A 24,255-nucleotide genomic window follows, 5' to 3' on the forward strand; every position below is an offset into this window, starting at 1 on the left:
GTACTTTCACTCAGAATCGTGACAAATACATTTAGTCCTTAAAGTAGTTGTCATAACAATAATCCAAAAAAGTATTTCTGGAATGGCTAATAATTTTTATTTAATTTTGCAAGCCTAAGGTAAAAAGCATAGGCAATAAGTTTTACTAGTCAATAAAAACCAATTCTACTAATCACTGGTAATTAACATACTAAACAGTTGGAAAGCATTTACTGAAAGCAAAATATTTAGAGAAAATAGACATTTATACAAAATTATAAAATGCTTGTAATAAGAATAAGTGCATTTCAAGGAAAGCACAAACTTATCTTAATTTATAGAGCCAGTTAAAGCCTTAAAAAATTTAAGTGGAAATTGAAATATGCAAAAATGTATAAACATTCTACAAAAGATGGTCATTCTTTTCCTGAGTATACTAAAGCTATGAAACTTAAGGTGACAATAGGAAGGCTGAGCTCTGGGAACTCTTTTCAAGGGCATTTCCTTTCTACACACTGTTTCCCTCCTTCTTCATATTCTTGTTTGGAAATCCACATCTGTTGAAAAGTACCCTGTAAAATGGAAAGAAAGGTTATACATTGTGCCTTTTTTTTTAGAAAAAAAAAAATTTTTTTTTTTTAAAGATTGTATTTATTTGACAGAGAGACACAGTCAGAGAGGGAACACAAGCAGGGGGAGTGTGAGAAGGAGAAGGAGGCTTCCTGCTGAGCAGGGAGCCTGACATGGGACTCTATCCCAGGACCCTGGGATCATGACCTGAGCCGAAGACAGATGCTTAACAACTGAGCCACCCAGGAGCCTCTGGAAGATACTTTTTAAATATCTTTTCACAACTCTTAATCTTTAAAGAACCTCTAAGCCCCTCCCCCAAGTAGTTTTCCATTACTCCCCTATTACAGCCCTCCTCCAGAACACCCAAAGAGACTATTTAGAATGAATATTAAGTCTTCCTATTCACACTTGTCATGAGGCCTTAGAAAATGGCTGTGACAGGAAGACTGGAGGTTTAGCTATGATGGCTTGCTGCCAACCTATGACAACAATAGAAACTGTTGTTGAAGCCTTGATCCCAGTACAGAATTGAAGAGCTATCCTAGCACTTGACTAATGGCAGCATTTGTATCTTGAAAGTGCTCATCCATCAGGACTAGGATAAAGTTTTGCAAGTACACACATGATAGTACACAGGCACTAAAAGGAGGAAAGGAGGAAAATGAGCCAAGGAGGAAGCCTATGCTACATTAGTAAAAAAAAACACTTGTTAGTAGGACAAATTCATTCCTTAAGACTGACTCTATTCAAGTGGATTCACACATGGTATTCCATTTCAATCTAAGATTTTCTTTTTAACTGAGACACAGCAAGAGAGGGAACACAGCAGGAGGAGTTGGACAGGGAGAAGCAGGCTTCCCATGCGGAGAGCCCAATGCGGAGCTCAATCCCAGGATTCCAGGATCGTGACCTGGGCCAAAGGCAGACGCTTAAGGACTGAGCCACCCAGATGCCCCAATCTAAGATCTATTAAAAGATTGCGAATAGAACCAATACATTAAGTAGACACTTACTACCTTAAAAATGTCATGACATTTACGTTGGCTGCTCTGAGGTGAAAGGGAAATTCTGAGTCTAGGGTTGCAGAAAGTACAAGGACTTTTTCTCTTAATTCATAGTAATCACCTGTCTAAGCAAAACCCAGCACCATGACTTCACATCTGCCCCAAGAGCCAACTCCTGATTTCCTCCATTTCACCAAGAGGTGATGACTTAATTTTAAGTGCTACAGAGAAGTCTTGACCAGTGCCAGTGGGAGTATGAGAAGAGGCATAAATTAGTAAATTCCCACCTTTGTTTGAGAAGGGAAATTGAAATTAGCTGACAAATAGCCACTGATAAGGCACTGAAGCATTTTGTTAAATTAGAACATGTGAAACTGGTATTATTAGGTCCTCTACTCATTCATTTGATAGTTATAAAATACAAAGATAAAGGATGCACTAGAATTATTTTTAGTCTTTTTACTAAATTTACTATATTCACTGGTAGATTTAAGTTAAATCATTCAATAAGACTATTTTTCAAAGTAGTTTAATTACTAACCAAAGATGCTAGAATTGAGCCACCAATCCATGAACTAAACCTCCGTTCTACTGTTGTATTATTTGCAATCAATTTCAACCGCATACTCTAAAACAGAGGGAAAAATAAATATTAGTATAATCAAAAACAGATGTCTCCACTCAGAAAATTCAGTTTTGACGACTGCCTAATGACTCTTTAAAACACCAATTATACATGATTATTTTGAACACCTAGGCTAATAGTATGCATGGGCTGAATTATTATATAAAGTACTTTGACTAAACTACTCTTATTGTGGCTTTTAATGTATAGTATTTAATAATATCTATAAACCTTAGAAACTGCATATAAAAAGTATAGCATTTAAAATTTATATTCTCGAATAGCAAACATATTAAATACTTACCTGTAAATCACGTACTATGCTAAGTGCTTCATAAATTTTATTTCTTCCAACACCAAATCTAATTATCATCCCAACGTGCTACCACCCTTTCTATAATCCTCCTCAACTTGCTTGCTACTACTTTTTTAGGCCTTCACACAGTCCCTCCTACCTAAGGTAACTCCACACCCCCGCCCCTCCAACTTCCAAACCAAAATGCGGACATCAGATTTCAGGTTAAATTTTCAGTATATGTGCTGCCAAAGCGAGCACTCTGGCTAAGTTTTTAATTCATACTGATTTCCTCCCAAATCAGTGTTTATTTTTGAACTCTTAATAAACACAGTTTATGGCTCAGTATCGTCCCTACCTCCCTATATCGAGAGTTTTCCCCTACCTAGGACTTTGTTTCTGGGGATAGTTCTCAAATTGTTGATACTTCCCTATTATTTTATATGAACACATAGCTTGAGTCTTTCTCACCGTGAATAAGTATGTATGTTTTGGGAGTGGAGTATGTACTACAGAAGGGGGTGGGTGCTGGGAGTAGGAGGGATGAACATGGATTTTTTTATGTGAGGAACTAGTTGATATTTATTGCAATGAATTTTTTTTTCCTGTTGTTGCACTGATTTTTAATTGCCTCCTAAATGACAAGGATAATACCTAACTGCTCTTGACCAGACCTTGGAGAGCCCAGGTCTACATATTCATTATTTTGGGACTTCCTATAACATCTAATGATTAGTACTATAGTTAAGGTCTTTTCCAGATCAGACTATCTTTAAGAATGTAGTAAATACAAGTCAGGTGTCAATCCTATGCCTGGATCAATATTTAAATAACAAATAACAAATTAAATAACAATTCTAAAAATGTGCTGTAAGTAAAATGTTTCTTTATATGAGAAACAAATAAGATTACCAAATATACAAATTCTATAGATACAATTAGGGCCCATGTAACCCTTAGTAAGTTTTTTTAATGAAATAACTAGTACAGAGTAACATACAAAAGATACTTGAGAAGGTTTTAAAATCTAAAATTAGGACTACTACTGTTATCCATGTGTACCAGACCTTCTCCCCAAACCTTCCCCCCAAACCTTCTGCCTTCTTTTTAAATCCTTTTTAAGTTGTCACAATGTACCCAGTGATCTTTTTAAAACAAACACAAGAGCTCTGTAGTCCTCTGCCGGATTTTATCCCAGAAGTTCACTACTTAATAAGCAACAAGACCTGGTACCTATCTGTGTGGGTGGAATTGTGTCCCCCAAAGAGAGATGTTGAAGTAGAATTCTAACCCCTGGTACCTGTGAATGTTACCTAATTTAGAAATAGGTTCTTTCCAAGTGTAATTAGGATGCAAATTAAGATAAGGTCATATTAGAAGAGAGTAGGCCCTTAATCCAACAGGACAAGAGTTTTTAAAATGAAGAGAACAGACCCGTAAGAGAGGATTGCTCTATGACAATGGAGACAGACTGAAGTGTTGGGAGCTGCAACCAGTGATCCGTCAGATGCTAAGAAGAAGGAAAAGAAGAATTCTCATCTGTACATTTCAGAGAGAGCAGGGCCTGCTAATATGTTGATTTCAGACTTTGAGCTTCCAGAAGAGAGAAGAAATTCCTGTTGTGATAAGCCACCAAGTTTAGTTTGTGGTAGTTAGGGCAGCCCAAGGAAATTAATATACCATCCATCTTCCCAGCCACATCACTCTTCCCACTTCTGCACAGACTAAGCCAGCTATGTTGAAATACTGGAATATGCCATCTTCCCTTCAATGGTTTGCACATCACATTCCCTCAACCTAGACGTCCTTCCATAAATTACCAACCAGATGAACTCCATTCAGTTTATTCATAAGGGACTTAAGTGCCTGCTCTACAGTGTCCCCCAGAGTGCCTGGTTCATGACCTACTAAAACCACTTAGCATGTTATAGTCTTTATGCACGTCCACTCCTGCTAGCAGACTGAGCCCTTAGAGGGTAGGAACTATAGTTTATATCCCCAGTGCCTAGCAGACTATAGATACTTAAATGTGGAATCAATGAATAAAAGATTCAAGTACAAGAGTCATCTAGGAAAAGATGTCACCTATGAAAATTTTATTAACAAGGGCTATTATACTTTATTAGGCACACACAAAAATATCAATCTACTACTGAAAAACCTTATCTATAAGATGATAGCAGTGATAAGGACACACATGACTGAAGAATACCACTGAAGAACAAACAAAACTTACTGGTGGAGTTTTCTGAGAGAGCTCTCTATTCAACCTGTCAGTAAAGCTCTGTATTAGCGTGTTTCCTCCTGCCACTATAACACTTCCATAGAGACCCTAGGATAAAAAAAAAAAAAAATTAGTTCCAAATGTTTCCAACAGTTTGTTTTTTTAAAAGATTTTATTTATTTTATTTAAGTGAGAGAGCACAGAGGGAGAGGGAGAAGCAGGCTCCCCGCTGAGCAGAGAGCTCAATGGGCTCAATCCCAGGACCCTGAGATCATGACCTGAACTTAAGGCAGATGCTTAACTGACTGAGCCACCCAGATGCCCCTTTCTTCAACAGTTTTAAATACAACTACAACTAAAACTACATCATCCTCTACAATTTTCCCTTTCTTTTTAAATTTTTTTACTTCTATATACACCTCGTACCTTAATCCAGTGGTTCTCAATCCTCACTGCACATTCAGTTCATTTAGGGAATTTATAAAACAAAATGCCAGAAGCAATTAAAATCTGGGGATGGGGCACAGGCAAAGGTTTTGTTTGCTTAAAACTCCAGATGATTTTGGGGGCCCCTGGGTGGCTAAGTCAGTTGAGTGTCCAACTCTTAGTTTTGGCTCCTGTCATGACCTCATGGCTTATGGGATCAAATGCTGCATCGGGGGCTCTGCACTCAGTGGGAAATCTGCTCGAAGATTCTCTCCCTCTGCCCCTGCTCCCACTCATGTGCTCCCGCTCTTCCTCAAAAAAAAAGAAAAAATAATCCAGATGATTTCATGAGCATTTAAAGTTTAAGAACCACTAACCTCAAGCAATTATTCTAAAACTAAAACCCAAACATAATTTTTTGGCAGAAAGCTGCCAGTATTTAGAGGTTTGTTTTATACCTTCATCTTAGAATGCTCAGCTAGAAGTTATAGTATTTAAAATTAGACAATAAAGATTATTTAATGATTATGATGGACAATGCATAATCATAACATCCCTGGCCAAAATGACTGCTACCTTTCTCCTGGAGGGGTATGCATTAGAACCACACGGGAAACTTTTTCAAAATCAACATGCTGATTCCTCCCCCAAATAAAAATAAGCCCCTACTTACATGGAGTATACTTACCTCTAATTTGCCTGTATGTATCAGAAAGCTAAATGTCAGCCTGCCTTTTTCTGAAGTTTTTATTTGAATTCCATTAGTTTACATACATGTCAGCCTGTATGCTTTTTTAGTGGCTAAGTTCCTACTTTAAAAATTTATTCCAAATATCTAAATCATCTATCTTTTAAAAGATAAAATGGAATACAGAATAATTATGTCCTCTGTAATCAATGTAAACATTAACTAAGGGAGGTATCTCACTAAAAACAAAAAGTTATCACAATCTTACAGTAAGTATAATTCAACTCAATTGCCTTCTCCTAAAGTGGCCTTGAGTTTGTGCTAGAAAATTCCATTCTTACCTCACTTTTGTCCTAGAAGCAGCAAATGCCTGCTACATGGCTAGCTGAAATAAAGAATATTTTTTTCATAGCCGCCCAAAAGTCTCTTTTGAACATGTTTCTTATACATCCCTAGCTATCAGCACTATGCTCTAAGCTAATGAGTTAACTCAAACAATTTTTAAGGCAGTATGTAGGGTACAAACTGAATCTAGGGGTTTTGTGTTTTTTTTTGTTTTGTTTTTAAGATTTTATTTATTTATTTGAGAAGGAGAGCACATGAACGAGCATGAGCAGGGGGTGGGGCAAGGCAGAAGGAGCAGCAGACTCCTGCTAAGCTGAAGGCAGCCATGTAACTGACTGAGCCACCCAAGCATTCCTGAATCTAGGATTTAAATAAGATATAATCAATCTCATAATTAGTATGTATATAATATGTAGTTATTATTTAAAACTTGGCAAAGCACAAAAAATATGAAGGTTCATTCTAAACTCCATGTAAAAGTTACAATTTAAACCCATACCTTCCTGAACAATAAAAGTAGCAAAATTATGTAAGAAATATCACCAATAATATATATTTTGGTTTGTCACGTTTTAGGAAATCTCTAGAAGAGCAATGTCCAAAAGAACTTTCAAGAGGCACCTGGCTGGCTCAGTCGGTAGAACAAAAGAACTTTCAGTGATGACAGAAACGTTCCCTATCTGCACTATCAAATGTAGCTATTAGCTATATTCTAAAAAACGGAATTTTAAATTTTTACTTATTTTAATTTAAATGGTCACATGTGGCTGGTAGCTTCCACACTGGACACCACAGCTCTAGAGTTTGGCATTTTTCCTTTTCTAGTATTTCACAATTTTACATATTCTTTTTTTTTTTTTTAAAGATTTTATTTATTTATTTGACAGAGAGAGATCACAAGTAGGCAGAGAGGCAGGCAGAGAGAGAGGAGGAAGCAGGCTCCATGCTGAGCAGAGAGCCTGATGCGGGATTCGATCCCAGGACTCCCGAGATCATGACCTGAGCCGAAGGCAGCGGCTTAACCCACTGAGCCACCCAGGTCCCCCAATTTTACATATTCTAAAATGGATTTCGGGACGCCTGGGTGGCTCAGTTGGTTAAGCAGCTGCCTTCGGCTCAGGTCATGATCCCAGCGTCCTGGGATCGAGTCCCACATCGGGCTCCTTGCTCCGCAGGGAGCCTGCTTCTCCCTCTGACTCTGCCTGCCACTCTGTCTGCTTGTGCTCGCTCTTGCTCTCTCTTTGACAAATAAATAAATAAAATCTTAAAAAAAAAAAAAAAAAAGTAAAATGGATTTCAAAGTCAATGGCCAATGTTGACAACTTAAATACTGAACTAAGGGGTACTTCCTTACCCTAAAAAATACTTTTATACCATAAGCAGAAGGCTGACACTTACTGGTCTGATATCAATATCACACATTCCAACACTTGTAGTGACAACGTGACTAACTCCCAACATAGTATTTCCTGATAAGCCCTAAAACAAAACAAAAATGAGTAGTCAACAGAAGAACTTCAAACAACGCACCCAAAAATATCTGGTCAGTCTTACTTAGGTTTTATAATTAAACAAGATATTCACGTGTATGGGACAAGCCAAGCTAATTATGAAAAAAGCTTTCATACCTTTACATTGGAAGGGTCAAATAATCCTTCAGGAATCTTTAACCGTTCTGCTCCAAAGTCACAATTGTACCCATTGGGGAATTCATAATGAACAGTTGGCATCTGTGCAGCTACTCTGAAAACATAGTAAACAACATTAAACAAAAGAAAAAAAAATCCTGCCCAAAATTATAAACTAAGAAATTATCAACTTGTAAGAAAGCAGAGTGAGAGTATCTTTCTTTTATAATGTTAGTCAGTGTTTCTTAACGTAACTTTTTACCTTTAGACCCGTTATGCATATTCTGCAATTCTTTAACTAAACAAATCAATTTCTTTCCTCATTTATGAAGTATTCAGTGTTTAGAAGATTAAGATGAAGGTTTTAATGAGCTATTATAAATCTTGTAGATAAGAAAACATACTGTTCATCGTAAGTTGAATCTGATACTTGAAGTACTGAAGCTTGAAAGTCCTGGATAACACACTATGGATTAAAAAAAAAGTTTTTAAGAAACAAGGTTATAGAGATTTGTCTCTGCAATCTATACTTTTTGTAATATTGTATTTAAAATACTTTTCTTAATGAAACTGGATCATGATCCTGGATGGCAAAGTCATTTCAGGGGTATAAGTCTATCCAGCAAAGACTCAAGAGTATCAAGAAACCCAATTCTAAACATTTTCATCAGAAACTATATTATACCACATTTAAATTAACAATAATTTTTAAAAAATTAATAATTACGGAAAAATGATGAAATAAAAACAATTAGGAACCTGTTCTGCGTAACAAAACTGGTTTCAGAACACTTGTTTTTTCCTTAAAAATAAGCCTAGACTTAGAAGCAAGATTTTGTTATCTGGGTGAGTACACATGTGCACGTATGTGGCATCTTATATAATTTCTAATGACTGCACATAATGTAAAATATTTTAAAATTATGCTACAAAATACATACAACCTCTAGGCTGCTAAGGAAAAAATCTAATATCTACGCAAAATTGTTAATCATCTCAACAATTTTCCCATCTACTGAACACCCACAAAAATCTTTATCGTTAGATACAAAAGGTATCAGAGAGAGACATCCCTGGCATAGTAAATTATTACTTTCATATCCTTTTATGTTAGAAATGAATATACGTCTGTGATGTGAGAGGTTTTACTAACCTCTCTTCCTTTAAGTTGTATGTTCAGAGAGGGATTTTTGATAAAGAAAATCTTACTGGCTCCTTACTAGAATAATGACACATTTTTTTAATATGGCTGACTGATGTTAAATAAGAGAACATTATTTAGCCATACTCAGTTCTCTATAGACTGAAACAATTATCTTAGATTAAAAAGGTACAGAATAGCATAATATTTGTTTTTACTCCAAAACCAAAGTTCCTTCCAGGTCTTAATGTAATCCAAATGAATATAGTATTTTGTTGAGATAATTTGTTTGACAAATATGAAAAGCACCCCTTCCCTCTCAAAATAAGCTATTATTTTTGTTTGTAAAGTACCATTAAAACTATAAAGTGCTCAGGGTGCTTGGGTGGTTCAGACAGTTGACAATCCAACTTCGGCCCAGGTCATGATCCCAGGGTCCTGGGAGTGAGCCCCGAATTGGGCCCTGCACTCATCAGGGAGCCTGCTTCTCCCTCTGCCCCTCCCCCCACTCATGCCGTCTCTCTCTCTCTCTCAAATAAAATCTTAAAAAAATATAAAATATTTTTCTAAATATTTAATATATACAAACTGCTCAAAAACTACTCTATTAAAAACTTATAGCCTACTATAGTTTTAAAAAGAGAATAAGGGTACTTACATTACACATATAATTGTGCCAAGACCTTGTAACCTGTGGCAACTTCTCTTTTCTTTTCCAGTTTGCTGGAGATCCTTCACGAACAGCTTCCTGAGTACCAAGAACATGCGCTAGAGTTCATTCACAACATAGGAAGTAGGGAGTTAGAGGTAAATTCCAAAGAGAAAATTCAAGCATCCCTTACTTTTGATGCAATCATATACGGAGGAATCAGTTCTATATTCATTTCTTGGAAGAGTTCTCTGCATTGCATAGTAATGAAGTCTCCAGCAAGAGGGGATTTCACAATGCCTATGAAAACAGATTAAACAAGGCTAAGACAGTAGTAAATCCAAGTGCCTTGAGATAAATTCTTCTGTGTATTTATATATGAGTAATTTTTTCAAGTAGGATTATCTGAACCAACCCTTTAAGCATGAATGAAGCCATGCATCAGTTTTAAATACATATTATGAAGATTTTTTAAAACCTCTTAACAAAGACATTTTTTGGACACTGATATGACTTGATAGTCCAACTCACTGCTCTGTTATCCACATCTTCATGACAGCTAACATCATCTCAGCATACCCACATTAAATCCACTTACCCTGCTGAAGAACATAGCCATCGTGAACTGGAATTGCAGTGGTATGAGTGGCTCCACTGTCCAAAATAAGCCCAGTAGAACGACCATTAGCAAATCTAGTTTAAAGCATTAAGGAAAAGAAAATATCAAGGCTCCCAAAATATATTTAATTGTAAATGCTTACTGTAAAGGGGAAGTTTTATTAGGGCATTCTTAAACAATGGCTTAAAATGTGTTAAAGTTAATCCAGGGATGAAAACTAGTGTCAAATATCTGGCTTAAAGAGAAATGACATCAGGTAGGACTTCCAAAATGATCGTGAAAGGAAGTCAGGGAAACCTTTATCCCAGAGAGATACCTATCGAACTGGTCAAAATTAGCACAACCATTCCAAGTCTTTGGAGCAGATGAAAGGACTTATATTTAACAAAATCTACAGAAATTCAGTAAAATGGTAGGAGGCTTTGGCATTTGAGCTAGGAACTAAAACTGTTCTCCACACAGGTTAAAGAAAAATCATTGTAGCAGTGTGGCAGCTAAGTGGCAGTTCCCACAACTCAATGGGAAAGCTATTCCAGGTGGATTCAACAGCCAACAGATCCCATCTTCCACAGCTCTGTGCTGCAAATGGCCTGTGTCACGTCAACCTCATACACCAACACGCAGGAGCAGGGCTATTCATTTGGTCATCAAATATTTACTGAGCACCTATTATATGCCTAGTGTTAATTCTGGTACTGAGTAAGGAACCATAGTTAGTCTGGTCCTGGCATTCGCAAGCCCAGAAGGCACAAGAAGGTGCTCTGAAACAGACTTTGCCCTGAATATCTTGTTTAGTAGAGATCAGTAATGCTGTGAAAAGAACAGCTTGGGGTGCACTGGGGGTATAATGGAGAGACCACCTAACCAACCCTGGGGAAATCCAAATGTAAGCTAGCAAGGAAAACACGGGAAGATATAGGAATATGTGGAAAATGCAGGCGGCAAGAGGATACAGTAAGGCCAGGGTGCAAAGTAGTTCAACAGAGCCTGCAAGAATGTGGAAGATGATTCTAGCTTAAAGCAGCCTGGAAATTAAAGATTATTAGAGGGGCAGTGAGAAGAGTGGGCAAGGTTAAGAGGAAGGGTTGCAGTAATTCCAGAAATAGCTTGCACCAAAAGCAGTGGCAGTGGAGAGAGAGAAATCAATGGATCTGAGAGGTCATGGGGAAGAAAAAACACAGGTCTTGATGACTAACTAAATTTGAAGGGTTAGAGAGAAAGATTTTGGGATGTCTGGGTGACAGTTAAGTGGATTTTTTTGGCTCAGGTCATGATCCCAGCGTCCAGGGATGGAGTCCCACATCTGGGTCCTTGCTCAGAGGGGAGCCCGCTTGTCCCTCTCCCTCTGTCTGCTCTGCCTGCTGCTCCCCATGTTTGTGTTCTCTCTCTTGACAAATAAATAAATAAAATCTTAAAAAAAAAAGAGAGAGAGAGAGAGATTTCCAGTCTGGGCAACTGGGAGCAAGAAGATATAAAGAAAGAGAAGGAATAAATTTGAGGGGAGAGAAGATTAATTCAGCTTTGGACATAATTTAAAGTGCTTCAACAGATAATTAATACAAAAAGTTCTAGTAGGGCAGGTGGATGTCAGCCTGGGGCTCACAAGAAAGATCTGGGATACAAAACAGATACATATTTGGATCTTGTTAGTGTAGAACTGGTATCTGAAGTCAAGAAAATGGATAATTTAAACCAGAAAGAGCATGTCAAGAGAAATGAAGGGCCAAGGGCAGAAAACCAAGGAATGTGTAAGAATGATCAGAATCAATGAGGATCAATGGCCAGAAAGACAGGTTGGTGATTTATCTTTGCTAATTCTGGTACTCTATTGACCTCTGGTCAACTATATACATAAACATTAATTTGATGCTCTGTTAGTAGAAAACAACAGATGCAGTAATACCAAACTAAAAAGTGGCATAAAGGTACATGGATCTTCTTATAAATAACAAAATCTGGACAAATTATCTTAGATGTCCATTTTAAGATACTGAAAAGTGTTTAAATGCAGTCACAATTCAGCCAAAATTTATTCTCATAAAACTGCAACTGGAAGGGGTAAGAAGGTAAAGTTTGTAGCTTCCTTGCCTGAAAGTACTCCCCAGCTCACAGCTACAATTGGGAAAGCAATGGTGGAAAACTGCAACTTTACCACCTTGAATGAACAGAGAAAGGAGTTCAGGGCTGGAAGAAAAGCTAGACAGGTAAGGCAGAAACCCTAGAAGTCAGAGAACTACAGAAGGGATCAAACCTAAAATCAGAGTATAAAACGTACCCACATCTCTGACTGACTGCTAAACTCTTCAGGGGCAGAACTTCAGGGGGCCCAACAAAAACAGAGAGAACAAAGAGTAATCCACTCTTCAAAGAGCAGCACCTAGGAGCTCTCTGATTTTCCTACACTTTTAGCTAACTGCATTCTCCAACAGTGTGCAGCTTGGACAGAAGGCCCTCTTTACTAGCTTGAGGTGTCAAGAGGACAGAGCCTGAGGTCGGCAGATATGAGAATCCAGCTATCAATTAAATCAGATAAAATAATGCTACCCTTCTAATATTTTTGTTTTGGAAAATATATTTTTTCATAAAAATGTTATTTATGTTAACCTAAATGGGTCTTTTGGGGTCATTTTTAAGTTAATAAATGCTAAAACAATTTTCAGTTGTGGTGCCTGTGTAGCTCAGTCAGTTGAGCATCTGACTCTTGGTTTTTGCTAAGGTCATGATCTGGGGTTCCTAAGATAGAGCCCCACACACATCAGGCTCAGAGCTTAGCTGGGAATTTGCTTTTCCCACTCCCCCTGCCACTCCCCCACCTCACACATATGCTCATTCTCACAAATAAAAATGTTTTTAAAAAACAGAACAATTCTTAGTTTTTTTCTTTCTTTCTTTTTTTTTTTAATCTAACACCTATTATTTTTTTCCCAAGATTTTTATTTATTTATTGGACAGACAGAGATCACAAGTAGGCAGAGAGGCGGGGGCGGGGGGGTGTGGGGAGCTCGATCCCAGGATCCTGGGATCATGACCTGAGCCGAAAGCAGAGACTTTAACCCACTGAGCCACCCAGGAGCCCCAGAACAATTCTTAGTTTTAATTTCTCACAGTAATCCTGACATACAACCCACATAAACAAAATCTTTACAGTCCTCAGAAACTCTTTAAAGTGTAAAGGAGTCCTAAAGCCATACATAATCTTTGAGGTCAAAACAATTTCTAGAATAATACTAAGATGTTAAATAACATAACTGCCCTTTTCACTGTCATTCTCTCATAAGTGTATATATGCGACTTTTCCAGAGACCACGTTATGTATGATACAAAACAGACTGAACGCAAAAGACAGATATGGGAATCCAATGTCTGTTACTAAGCCTGATGTTAAAGAGATTTGAAAAAATGTAAAATAATTCCACTCTTCTCAATTTTTTTGGTTTTAGAAATGTTGATTTTCATTAAAATATATTATGACTTATTATTAATTTACTTGGACTAAGAAATCTAATTTTTTGGTTTCTATTTTAATTTCCAATATGGTAAACCCCACCAAATACAATCTGCCACTAAGTAAAAGCTGTAGATGTAAAAGGTTGAGATCCACTGGCTGGAATAACAAAGCAAAAGGACACCAATCATCTAAATCCAGAAATGTAGGAAATTCTACATGACAATCTACTTCCTTAACAGACAAATTACAAGGGAAAAAAAGGGTCAGGGGAGTAGAACCTACAGATTAAAAGAGACCTAAGAGACATACCAAAGAAATACAATGTATGATCTTGTTCGGGTCCTGACTTATTATATATACCACACTGTTTTGTTTTGATTTTTAAAAATGTTATTGATATACAGAGAGCCTGATACAGGGCTCAATCCTAGGACCCTGAGGTCGTGACCTGAGCCCAAGGCAGAGGTTTTAAACCACTGAGCCACCCAGGTGCCCCTACCCTATACTGTTTTTTTAAGAAGTTGTTATTACTTCCTTTTTTTGTCTTGAGATGCAAGGTAAAATCTTTTAGAGATACATGCCAAAGTTTCTATGGATAAAATTTTATCAAATCTGGAATTTACTTCAAAATCATAGTGTGAGGGGGAGAGGCAAGGGTTTTAACTACTACAAGTTAGCTATGTTTTGAAAATTGAACTGTGCGATAGGCACATGGAGGTTCAATATGACATTCTATACTCTTCTGTATTAGAAATTTTCCGTAATAAAAGGTTAAAAAATAGAACAATGCCCGATTCTGTTTACATACTCCTTGCAAGGAAACAGCCAAACAGACCTAAGTTCAAATTCAGTAAAGCCACTTTCAAACTATGGACTTGAACTAGTTTGCTTACTTCGGCCACATTCCTGAGAGAGTTATTATGAGTATTAAGTGAAATAATGCACACAGTGCTAGCTAGCATTCTCTATGTTCTACTCAAAAACCTGCAATGGTACAGTAGAGTCTAAAGTTCAAATTTTTAAAATCTGACAGGCAAGGTACGTACAGTTTGACCCAAACCTATTTCCACAACTCCTTCTGAAGTCTAACAGAAATTCAACTATAAACTAAGTCACTAGAAAGCACTTATACTTCCTAGCTCCACACTCTTGCTAAAATCATCTCCAAAACACACCATTACAGACAACGTTAGATTACCACAGTGATTCTCATATATATGTAGAATTTACTTGACTATTACAGCAATCCAGGGAGGTACACAGCATAAGTGAGTAAAAAGTGAAGCTAGGTTTTTTTTGTTTCTTTTTTTTAAATAGTTTGCATTTTTTTTTAAGATTTTATTTCTTTATTTGACAGAGAGAAATCACAAGTAGACAGAGAGGCAGGCAGAGAGAGAGAGAGAGGGAAGCAGGCTCCCTGCTGAGCAGAGAGCCCGATGCAGGACTCAATCCCAGGACCCTGATATCATGACCTGAGCCGAAGGCAGCGGCTTAACCCACTGAGCCACCCAGGCGCCCCAGTAAAGCTAGGTTTTAAGTACTTAATTCAAAATCACACAGTCTGTAAGCATATCAAATTAAACCCTAAATACAAGGCTCCTTCCCCTATATCATACAAATAAATTCTATTTTCTTTATAAAGATTTTTTTTTTAAGATTTTTATTTATTTATTTGACAGAGAGGGAGAGGGAGCACAAGCAGGCAGAGCAGCAGGCAGACTCCCCACAGAGCAGGAAGCTTGACTCAAGGCTCGATCCCAGGACCCTGAGGTCAGGACCTGAGCCGAAGGCAGATGCTTAACTGACTGGCCACCCAGGAACCCCTTTAAATCTCTTCATAAAGATTTGTCAGGCTATTATTTTCCTCTGATGAACTTCCACCATTATTATACGAAAAAATCAAATTAATATGTACTTCTTCATGACTTTTGCCAGTTATTTTGAAGTACTTTTTTTTTTTTTTAAGATTTTATTTATTTGTAAGAGAGTGAGAGCACATGTGCACAAAGAGGGGGAACGGCAGGCAGCTCAGGGAGCTGCTGAGCAAGGAAACTACCCAGGGACTCGATCCCAGGATCCTGCCATCATGACCCAAGCTGAAAGCAGACACTTTACCAACTGAGCCACCAGCATCCCTTAAAATACTATATAAATCTGTTACTTACCTTTTAACAAGAATATTACATTACAAATTCTTTGAGATAAGGACATAATATTTCCTGGTCTGTCCCTTAACATGTCTACAATAAATATTTGGTGATTTTTTTTTTAAATTGATGATTAAATCTTAAGTGAACTTACAGCTAATTTCCACTTTTCTATAGTAATGGGAGAAGAGAAAGAAAATGGCAATCTTTGAACTTGTTTAATCCAACTGGCTTAAACACTACCCTCTATTCACATTCCCCTTCTAAAAACAAATGTTTTAAAAACCTTGATAACAAGCAGGATTTGAGCATTTCTTTCTTATTTCCCTCTAATAACTTCTGGCATATTTATTCCAATAAGAAATACTAAAAGACAGCCAAAAATTAAGGAGAGAGGAAAAAAACCCAAACTTTTGAACAAGCAAGAACTGGCTCATGTCTTCCTGCTGGGGGCATTCCCTTTAAGGGCACCACATTTACTTTGAAAGAAAAGCTGAGTATTACTCTTTAAAGGATACGCTGTCAAAACTGCAGTTTTGCAAAGGAAGAATGCAGGGATATTGTAGTGTTCAAACATTAATTCTGTCAGTTTCTCTCTCTTTGCTCTAGTATTCCACTTGAGAAGAGGGGAAAAAGAAATGCAAGTTATTTACTGTTTAAAAACTAAAAAGTTGATTTATTTCAAGATTCAATATAGCACTATATTAACAAAGATATAAATATTAAAAATAGAATAGAGTACCACAGAAAATAATCCTCATAAGAATATATATTTTTGTTTGTAAATAAATTTAGTAAAAATCAATTAAAATTTACCATTTAATAAAAAGTAAAACTGTCTGTTTCTATGAATTCTACAAGTTATACAGACTTTTCAAAGTACAAGAGAATCATGATTCTTATAAAGTATTATTAAATCTTAAGAGTGAATCTAGTAATTTTAAACCACCAAATTTTCCTACTTAGAGCTGGTACTCCTAAACGAAACTAGGTTAAAAACAGTAACAAAATGTTGATAATTTATGATTGTTAGCTAGCCTGCTAGGCTCTTTGGACTCTGTACCAAATTTATTTCACAAGAGACTTCAGTCTGGTAATTTCCAGCCCTAGTTCCACATTGGACTTCTCACTTGGAGAGCAGAGTATACAAGCAGATACACCCTGCCTCTGGAGCACAGGGGTAATTCATAAACCCAAAGGGAAGCAGCCCAAGGAAGTCAAATGTTAAACAAATCCCTGAAAAATAAGGAGGGCACAGACTGCATGGAGCACTGGGTATTATACGCAAACAATGAATCATGGAACACTACATCAAAAACTAATGATGTACTGTACAGTGACCAACACAGCACAATAAAACAACAACAACAAAAATCCCTGGTGGCGGGGGTGGACCAAACCCCATTTAGGGTGCTTTGTTATTGTTCTCTGAATATTTTACTTACTGAGATAATAAAAATTATAATAGTATGTAAAAATTAATCCCCTTTCCCTAATTTTCAAAATTCAAAATATGAACTTCTATGCCTCTTTAAAGAAAAAGAAAACATTCTTCAAATGAGTTTAAAAAAACAACAACTACAGAAACTCAGAAAACAAAGTCTGTCTTACCGGTGCTTCTGACATGAGAACAGGATGCAGGCTGGCTTCTGATTTGACATGCATTTTGTAGGTATGATCCAAAATAGCCTGGAAACTATCCCAGTCTTCAACTACAATATAAGATTAACACCCTGAAAACAATGCTTAGTTGAAGATGAATACAGAATCTTAAGAGACTGTTTCTACAGTTTAGCATTAACAACAGAACCTACTTATTTCATAGATTTACTTCATAATATAGTACTTTAGTGCTCACTTTGGCAGCTCATATACTAAAATTAGAAACGTAATACAGTATTTATATAGACATAATCTTTGTTTTCTACGAATATGGAAACTCTTTTTGTTTCCTTCAGCCCCCACAGTATCACAATCTGTAGACCTGTCCCAAATGTAATTGGTGTATCTAATAGACCTAAAATACCAAAAAAATATTATTCAGTAAGTACATACTAGAGGCATAGTATGCAATTTAAATGGTAGGAGAACATACAAAAGAATGGTATGATCTAGATCTGATATTCAAAAAGCTTACAATCTACTTGAAAAAACATTAAAAGATACAAAAAAAGAACCCTCAGGGAATTTAATATGCCTTAATTTGGCTTTCACCTAAACGTTCCATCAAAACTACTTGCATAAGTCACTAATGACCTTCTAACGGACAAATCCAGAGGAAAATTCCCATTTGTACTATCACTTGACCTCTTTTAACATTATCTGACACTACTGACTGCTCACCAGTTTAAAAATTTGTTTTGCCACTGTCCAAAGAAGAATGGCATGACTTGTACAACATACTCCCACAGGTGTAGGAGGATTTTGTTTGTTTTGGTAAATGAACTTTGTTAGTCACTGTAACTTTTCTCTTCCCTTCTTAGTGTAAATCTCAATGTCACAGCTGAGAATGAGACTTAATCACTTCCATGCTTCCAGAACTTGTTCTTCCCTTGGCATTCTGCTGAATATTAATTCTCCTACATCCCTAACTATTCCTCCTTCAGGGGCACCTTTTCTTTTCTGTTAAATACAGAACAAGTTCTGACAAGGAACCCCATCCTCAACCCGTGTCTCAAACCTCACATTCTTTCTGGCTAATATAATGCAACTCCATGTCTTAAAATTTTCCTCACCCACTTGCTCTAACAGCACCTATATTCAAATACTTTGAACGCAGTAACAAACCCATTTACACTCTGTACAGAAAAACACCTGTTTGCAAGGCTGATCCCCAGTGGTATCTGGGAATTTGACTGACAACCAGTTCCCTACACTGATATAAAATTTCCCCTAAATAATAAGAGTAGTTCATTGTGCCTAAACTGTTTGTACAATGTCGTTTATGCTGAACACTTTCTTTCCCTCTGGGAGCCTTGGATTTTAGTACATGCAAGGCGCAGGGTCCCTATGTGACCACCACAGTAAAAATCCTCTCCAATGAGCTCCTCTGGTAGACAACACACATTACATCTCATCACTAGAGGAATTAAGTACATCCTCCCTGACTCCATTGTGAGAAGACTGGGAAGTTTGCACTGGTTTCCTCTGGACTTCACTTGATGTCCTTTTTTCCTATCTATTTTGCTTTGTATCCTCTCAATGTAATAAATCTTAGCCATGAATACAACTATATGCTGAGTCCTGTGAGTCCTTCTCGTGAATAAATGAACCTAAAAGTGATCTCATGTAATATACTTGTCTGTTAAGACTGTAAAACTTGCTCCTTCCCATTCTATCCTACTTCAACGAATGGTACCCAATCACTTCCATCAAAAATTGAAGAAACTTTTTCAACTCATCTCTTTCACCTCTTTGATATCTCTCCCAAAGCCACCTCAGGATCTCCACCATCAGTGATAAAATTTCAACCCTCTTCACTTTTCATCTGAATTCTCACCTCCCTACCTGATCCTCCTGTTTCTATTAACACCTTCCAATCTAGCCTACATACTGCTTTTACAATCTCTCCAGCTGGCAGGTATGAATATTTCACACCTCTGTTTAAACTCCTTTGGGGTTACCTTTCAGAGCTGCCAGCTTAATACACCCTTGGCATGGTTTACAAGCCTTATTATTACTGCTCCATGCTCACCTTTCCTGCAACTGGTCCTAATGCATCCACTGTTAAAGCTATACTTAATTGATGATCTTTCTAAACAGGTAGGCTTTTTCCACAGCCCCACCCCTTTACATACGCCAGCCTTCCAGTCAGGCTCATCTTTACTTATTGATCAAGATCCGATACAAACGTTACCTCCTTTATGAAAACCATTACTGACCCCCAATGACAGAGTTAAATACCCCTCCTTTCTAATCCCACTGCTTATCAAACATAACTATAGAAATATACAAATATTTGTATATTTATTATATATTTATATCTATCTACCCTACGAGTCTCTTAAGGAAGAGGAACATGCTTGATGCCTCTTTGTATTCTTGGTGCCGGAACATCAGTTTGTGGAATAAAAATAATAAAATAACCGATAGTCAACTTACAAGTTTTATGTCTAAAACACAGCATGTATATTCTATAAATCAAATCCACAGAAGCAAAGATCGTACCCATCCCATTTTTTAGTGGTGAAATGGCCTCCGTATTCTCCCTGGGAACACGCAGGGCATTAGTATCTATATAATAGGTGGGGCCACCCTGTTTGCCTTTATCGCCGTCGATTTCCATCAGGGTGCTTCCATCATCTCTTTCTACCACCATACCAATAGCTGTGGGGAAATCCACCTGCAAGAGTCAAGAACATGATAATACAAGTTTTACCTGCTTTTTTTTTTTTTTTGAAATCAGTTTTGCGGGCTTTTATCAAGTAGTCATTTTTTTCCAACTGAAGTCTTTTACTGTAATTGAGTCAGAATTTCTGCATGAATTTAATTCTACATAAATGGACTTTTCATATCCAATTAACTAATACTACACTTACTTTGGGACAGTCTTCACCAGCATAACCAGCTCTCACAGTGTAGGATCCAATATCAAAAACAAGAGCTCCAACTTCATCTGAAAAGATGAAAGGATAATTAACATTAACAACCCACAGGTATCATATGAAAATTAAGAGCACTTAATGTGCTTAAAATGAGAAAGTATATGAAACCTCTATTACAAATTAAAGCAGGTATTACATTCATATTATTACTAGCTTGAACCTAGTTTTAAATACATCTTAAAGATTCATTTAGTTAAAATATAACAAGTCATAATTGTATCAGTATAAGTTCAATCAGCAATGAGACAGTACACTAAAATTGGGTAATTTGCAAGACCTTACTTCTCAAACGGGCTATTTACAAAGATGTGGGGATAATACAGGAAAACCAAAAGGGATAGTATGGTACCCTAGCACTAATAATACCATCCTTAGAACTGAAGAAACATGGAGAAGAACTGTTACCAGAACCCAGAGAAAGTTGTGTTTGGAGGGCTACCTGACAAGGAGCTCTGACTTCAGTTGAGGAATGCAGTGAGCCATGGCTAACCCTGAGGGGATGGAACCAGGCTAATAAATATGCCAACCTCTCTCTCCCCCACTCTCCATCGGCTCACGTCATCTCACAGTTTATCACCCAATTGGGCCACTTCTGAGTGCGAAAAGGGCTCCCTATTAATAGTTCTACCAGGACAAGAGGCATAGAGTAGGAAATACGATCAGCCTTTCCAGGCACAAAGAGGATGAATGGGTGGAAAGTAGATCTGGAGGGGCAAAGGGAAGATATTCAGTATACTTAGGTACCATTTTTTCAGATATTAAGGGAAATTACATCCCATGCAATTAGAGAAGAAACTTAGCAAAACTCCAAGAAAAAGAGGGACTCCGAAGAATAAGAGTTTAAGATGTAATTATACTGGGGCGCCTGGGTGGCTCAGTGGATTAAGCCGCTGCCTTCAGCTCAGGTCATGATCTCAGTGTCCTGGGATCGAGCCCTGCATCGGGCTCTTTGCTCAGTGGGAGCCTGCTTCTCTCTCTCTCTCTGCCTGACTCTCCACCTACTTGTGATCTCTCTCTCTGTCAAATAAATAAATAAAATCTTGGAAAAAAAAAAAAAAAAGATGTAATTATACAGACCAAGTAAAAATCATGAAAATGAAGTTATCAAAGTTTGCACATTTCAAAGATTTTTAATAAAGTTTAATGCTGAGGAAGAAAGCTGGTAATTTTTTTTTCACATTCATATCCAGAGAATAGCCTTTAATTATACTTTAAAAATATTTCACCCAAAACAGCATGCCTCCAAAAACAAAACACCTGGATTTTCCAGACACTAATTGTTCAAGTAAGAATTTTTTTCAATCCTTAAAAAGTATAAAGAACTATTATTTATCTCCATTAAATTGGCAAAATCCACCTGATAAGATCGAGTGTTGTCAAAGATATAGGCAAAGAAGAGCTCCTACACATTTGCTTATAAAAGCTGTAAACTGGTAAGACCACAATGTACAATTCAGTCATATGCATTAAAGTTTAAAATGTGCATACACATTACACTTTTATCTTCTCTAGAGAAACTCTCACACACATACCAAAAGGAGACACATTTTAGAATGTTTACTAGCTATGTGACCTTGGGTGATTTCTAACTTCTCTGCCTCAGTTTTCTCATATGTAAATGTGCATAATAATAGTTCCTATCTCACAGAATGCTTGAATAATTAAACATGTTAAATGCTATAATGCATGTAATCACCTGGAACAGTACCTGCACATAATAATCACAGCAGGTGGTAGCCACTATTACCATTATCATCATCACACCGCTCGTCACAGGAAAAAATAGAAATAATCTAATAGTCTCTCAGAATGGAGACAGATAAACTATAATTTATTCACACCATGAAATATTATACAGCAGGTAAAATGAATGATCTAGATCTACATATATTAATACGGATAAATCTCCAAAAAATGGTTAGTTTGAACAGCTAGTTAATACACACACACACACACACACACATATACACACATACACACACACGTTATCATACTATTTAATTCATTATGGACACATAAACTGAGTAAAAGCATAAAATCTGTATGGGGTCTGGGAATGTTACCTACAACTTCAGTTCTGTGGCTTCTTCTATGGAGGGAGAGGAAGGGACTCTATATCAATAACGTTCTACTTCTTAAAATATCTCAGGCAAATACAGTAAAATACTACATCTATTTATCACACATAAACTTACACATTTTTAGTATGTCTTACGTACTAAAAATTAAGTTTTAAAATAAAGAAAAATCAGTGGTTATACAGACATTCGTAGTTTAGAGATGGTGTCCTTACAGAATAATGATCTCATTTTTATTCAAATAAACTGAAGAGCTACCTATTTTTACTTCTAATTTGAAAGGAGGTTTCTGCACTTACTACGTTTCACAAAGTAATTCCATTCTCTATACAACCTTCTGATCCAAATAATTTTGTCTGAAAGTAGGGGTGCATTTGTTATCACCATAGCTGTACATTCAGGAACAAAGAGTAAAGTTACCCAATGAATATGAATTAAGAAACGTTAACACTGACTAATCAGAATACTCGCTAAAGAAATATCCTAACTAAACAAATGAATTACCTTTCTCAAGGATCAATCTTTTGTCCTACGACAGGGCTCTTAACCTTTTCTGTATCATGGACCTCTTTCACAAAGCTCTGGGCTGAATTGTTTTTCCCTAAAATTCCTATGTTGAAGTCTTAACTCCTAGTATCTTAGAACATGACTCTATTTAGAGATCAAGGTCTTAATTTAAAGAGGCAATTAAATTAAAATGAGATAGTTAGAATGGCCCCTAACCCACTATGACTGGTTTTGGCATGAAGAGGACAATTGGATACAGATATGCAGAGGAAAGACCATGTGAAGACACAGGGAGAAGAGAGTGCTTATGAGCCAAGGAGAAAGACCTCCAAAGAAGACAACTCGGCCAACACTTTGATACCAGATTTCTTGCTTCCAGAATAGAGAGAAAATTAATTTCTGTTATTTAAGCCACACAGTCTGTGGTACTTTGTTACAGCAGCCCTAGCAAACAAATACAGCACATCAGGACACTTATGACTCCTTTCTTGTAATGTTTTAAAATAGATCACAGGGGCACTTGGGTGGCTCAGTGGGTTAAAGCCTCTGCCTTTGGCTCAGGTGATGATCCCAGGGTCCTGGGATTGAGCCCCACGTCAGGCTCTCTCTGCTCGGCAGGGAACCTGCTTTCCTTCCTCTCTCTGTCTGCCTCTCTACCTCCTTGTGATCTCTTTCTGTCAAATAAATAAATAAAATCTTTAAAAATAAATTAATCAATTAAATAAGATTCCATCTCAAATCTCTCAAGTCCTCACCTTCATCTAGATCCATATCTCAAACTTTTTAAAAAATGTTACAAATAAGATTTTTTGTTACCATTAAATGTCCAAATTTTAAACAGATTCTTGGCCTGGTGGCTCATATCCAACCAACTATATCGGGGCACCCGCATGGTGCAGAGGGTTAAGCATCAGGTTCTTGGTTTCTGCTCAGGTTGTGGTGGATTCCCCCACTTCCCCCAATGCCACCCCTGCTCCATGCTGAGTGCAAAGTCTGCTTAAGACTCTCTCTGCCCTACCCTACACCACTCCCCGCTGCAAAGCGCACACACTCTCTCTCAAATAAATAAATCTTTAAAAAAATAAGCAGTAAAAATAAATGCAAGTTCGTCATTCTGTAGATCAGCAAGGCTCACTTCAAAAACATGATACCTAGGCCTTCAGATGCGATTTTGGCTCCATTAAGTTCTCTTGACTAGTGTTTTTCCTGTACTTCTTAACACTGAACACAGGTGGTACTTTCACATAATACCAATTTTTCTTAGAAAACAGATCA

The 24,255-nt window shown here is 37.1% G+C and overlaps 1 protein-coding gene across 1 annotated transcript in view; it reads right to left on the reverse strand.

The window, feature by feature from the left end:
- Nucleotides 1–16: 16 nt before the first annotated feature.
- Nucleotides 17–24,255, reverse strand: part of ACTL6A (actin like 6A) — a 29,231-nt gene continuing 4,992 nt past the window's right edge. Inside the window, exons 2-14 of the mRNA XM_059391489.1 lie at nt 20,330–20,406; nt 19,959–20,133; nt 17,403–17,503; nt 16,310–16,407; nt 10,176–10,270; nt 9,771–9,877; nt 9,587–9,676; nt 8,192–8,253; nt 7,788–7,902; nt 7,558–7,638; nt 4,713–4,808; nt 2,098–2,184; nt 17–551 (exon numbers count right to left, since the gene is read on the reverse strand). Of these exons, the coding sequence (XP_059247472.1) occupies nt 471–551; nt 2,098–2,184; nt 4,713–4,808; nt 7,558–7,638; nt 7,788–7,902; nt 8,192–8,253; nt 9,587–9,676; nt 9,771–9,877; nt 10,176–10,270; nt 16,310–16,407; nt 17,403–17,503; nt 19,959–20,133; nt 20,330–20,406 (1,265 nt within the window). The 3' untranslated portion in view covers nt 17–470. The remainder of the gene's footprint in view (nt 552–2,097; nt 2,185–4,712; nt 4,809–7,557; nt 7,639–7,787; nt 7,903–8,191; nt 8,254–9,586; nt 9,677–9,770; nt 9,878–10,175; nt 10,271–16,309; nt 16,408–17,402; nt 17,504–19,958; nt 20,134–20,329; nt 20,407–24,255) is intronic.

The sequence above is a fragment of the Mustela nigripes genome, chromosome 2, assembly GCF_022355385.1.
Source record: "Mustela nigripes isolate SB6536 chromosome 2, MUSNIG.SB6536, whole genome shotgun sequence".
Taxonomy (NCBI): domain Eukaryota; kingdom Metazoa; phylum Chordata; class Mammalia; order Carnivora; family Mustelidae; genus Mustela; species Mustela nigripes.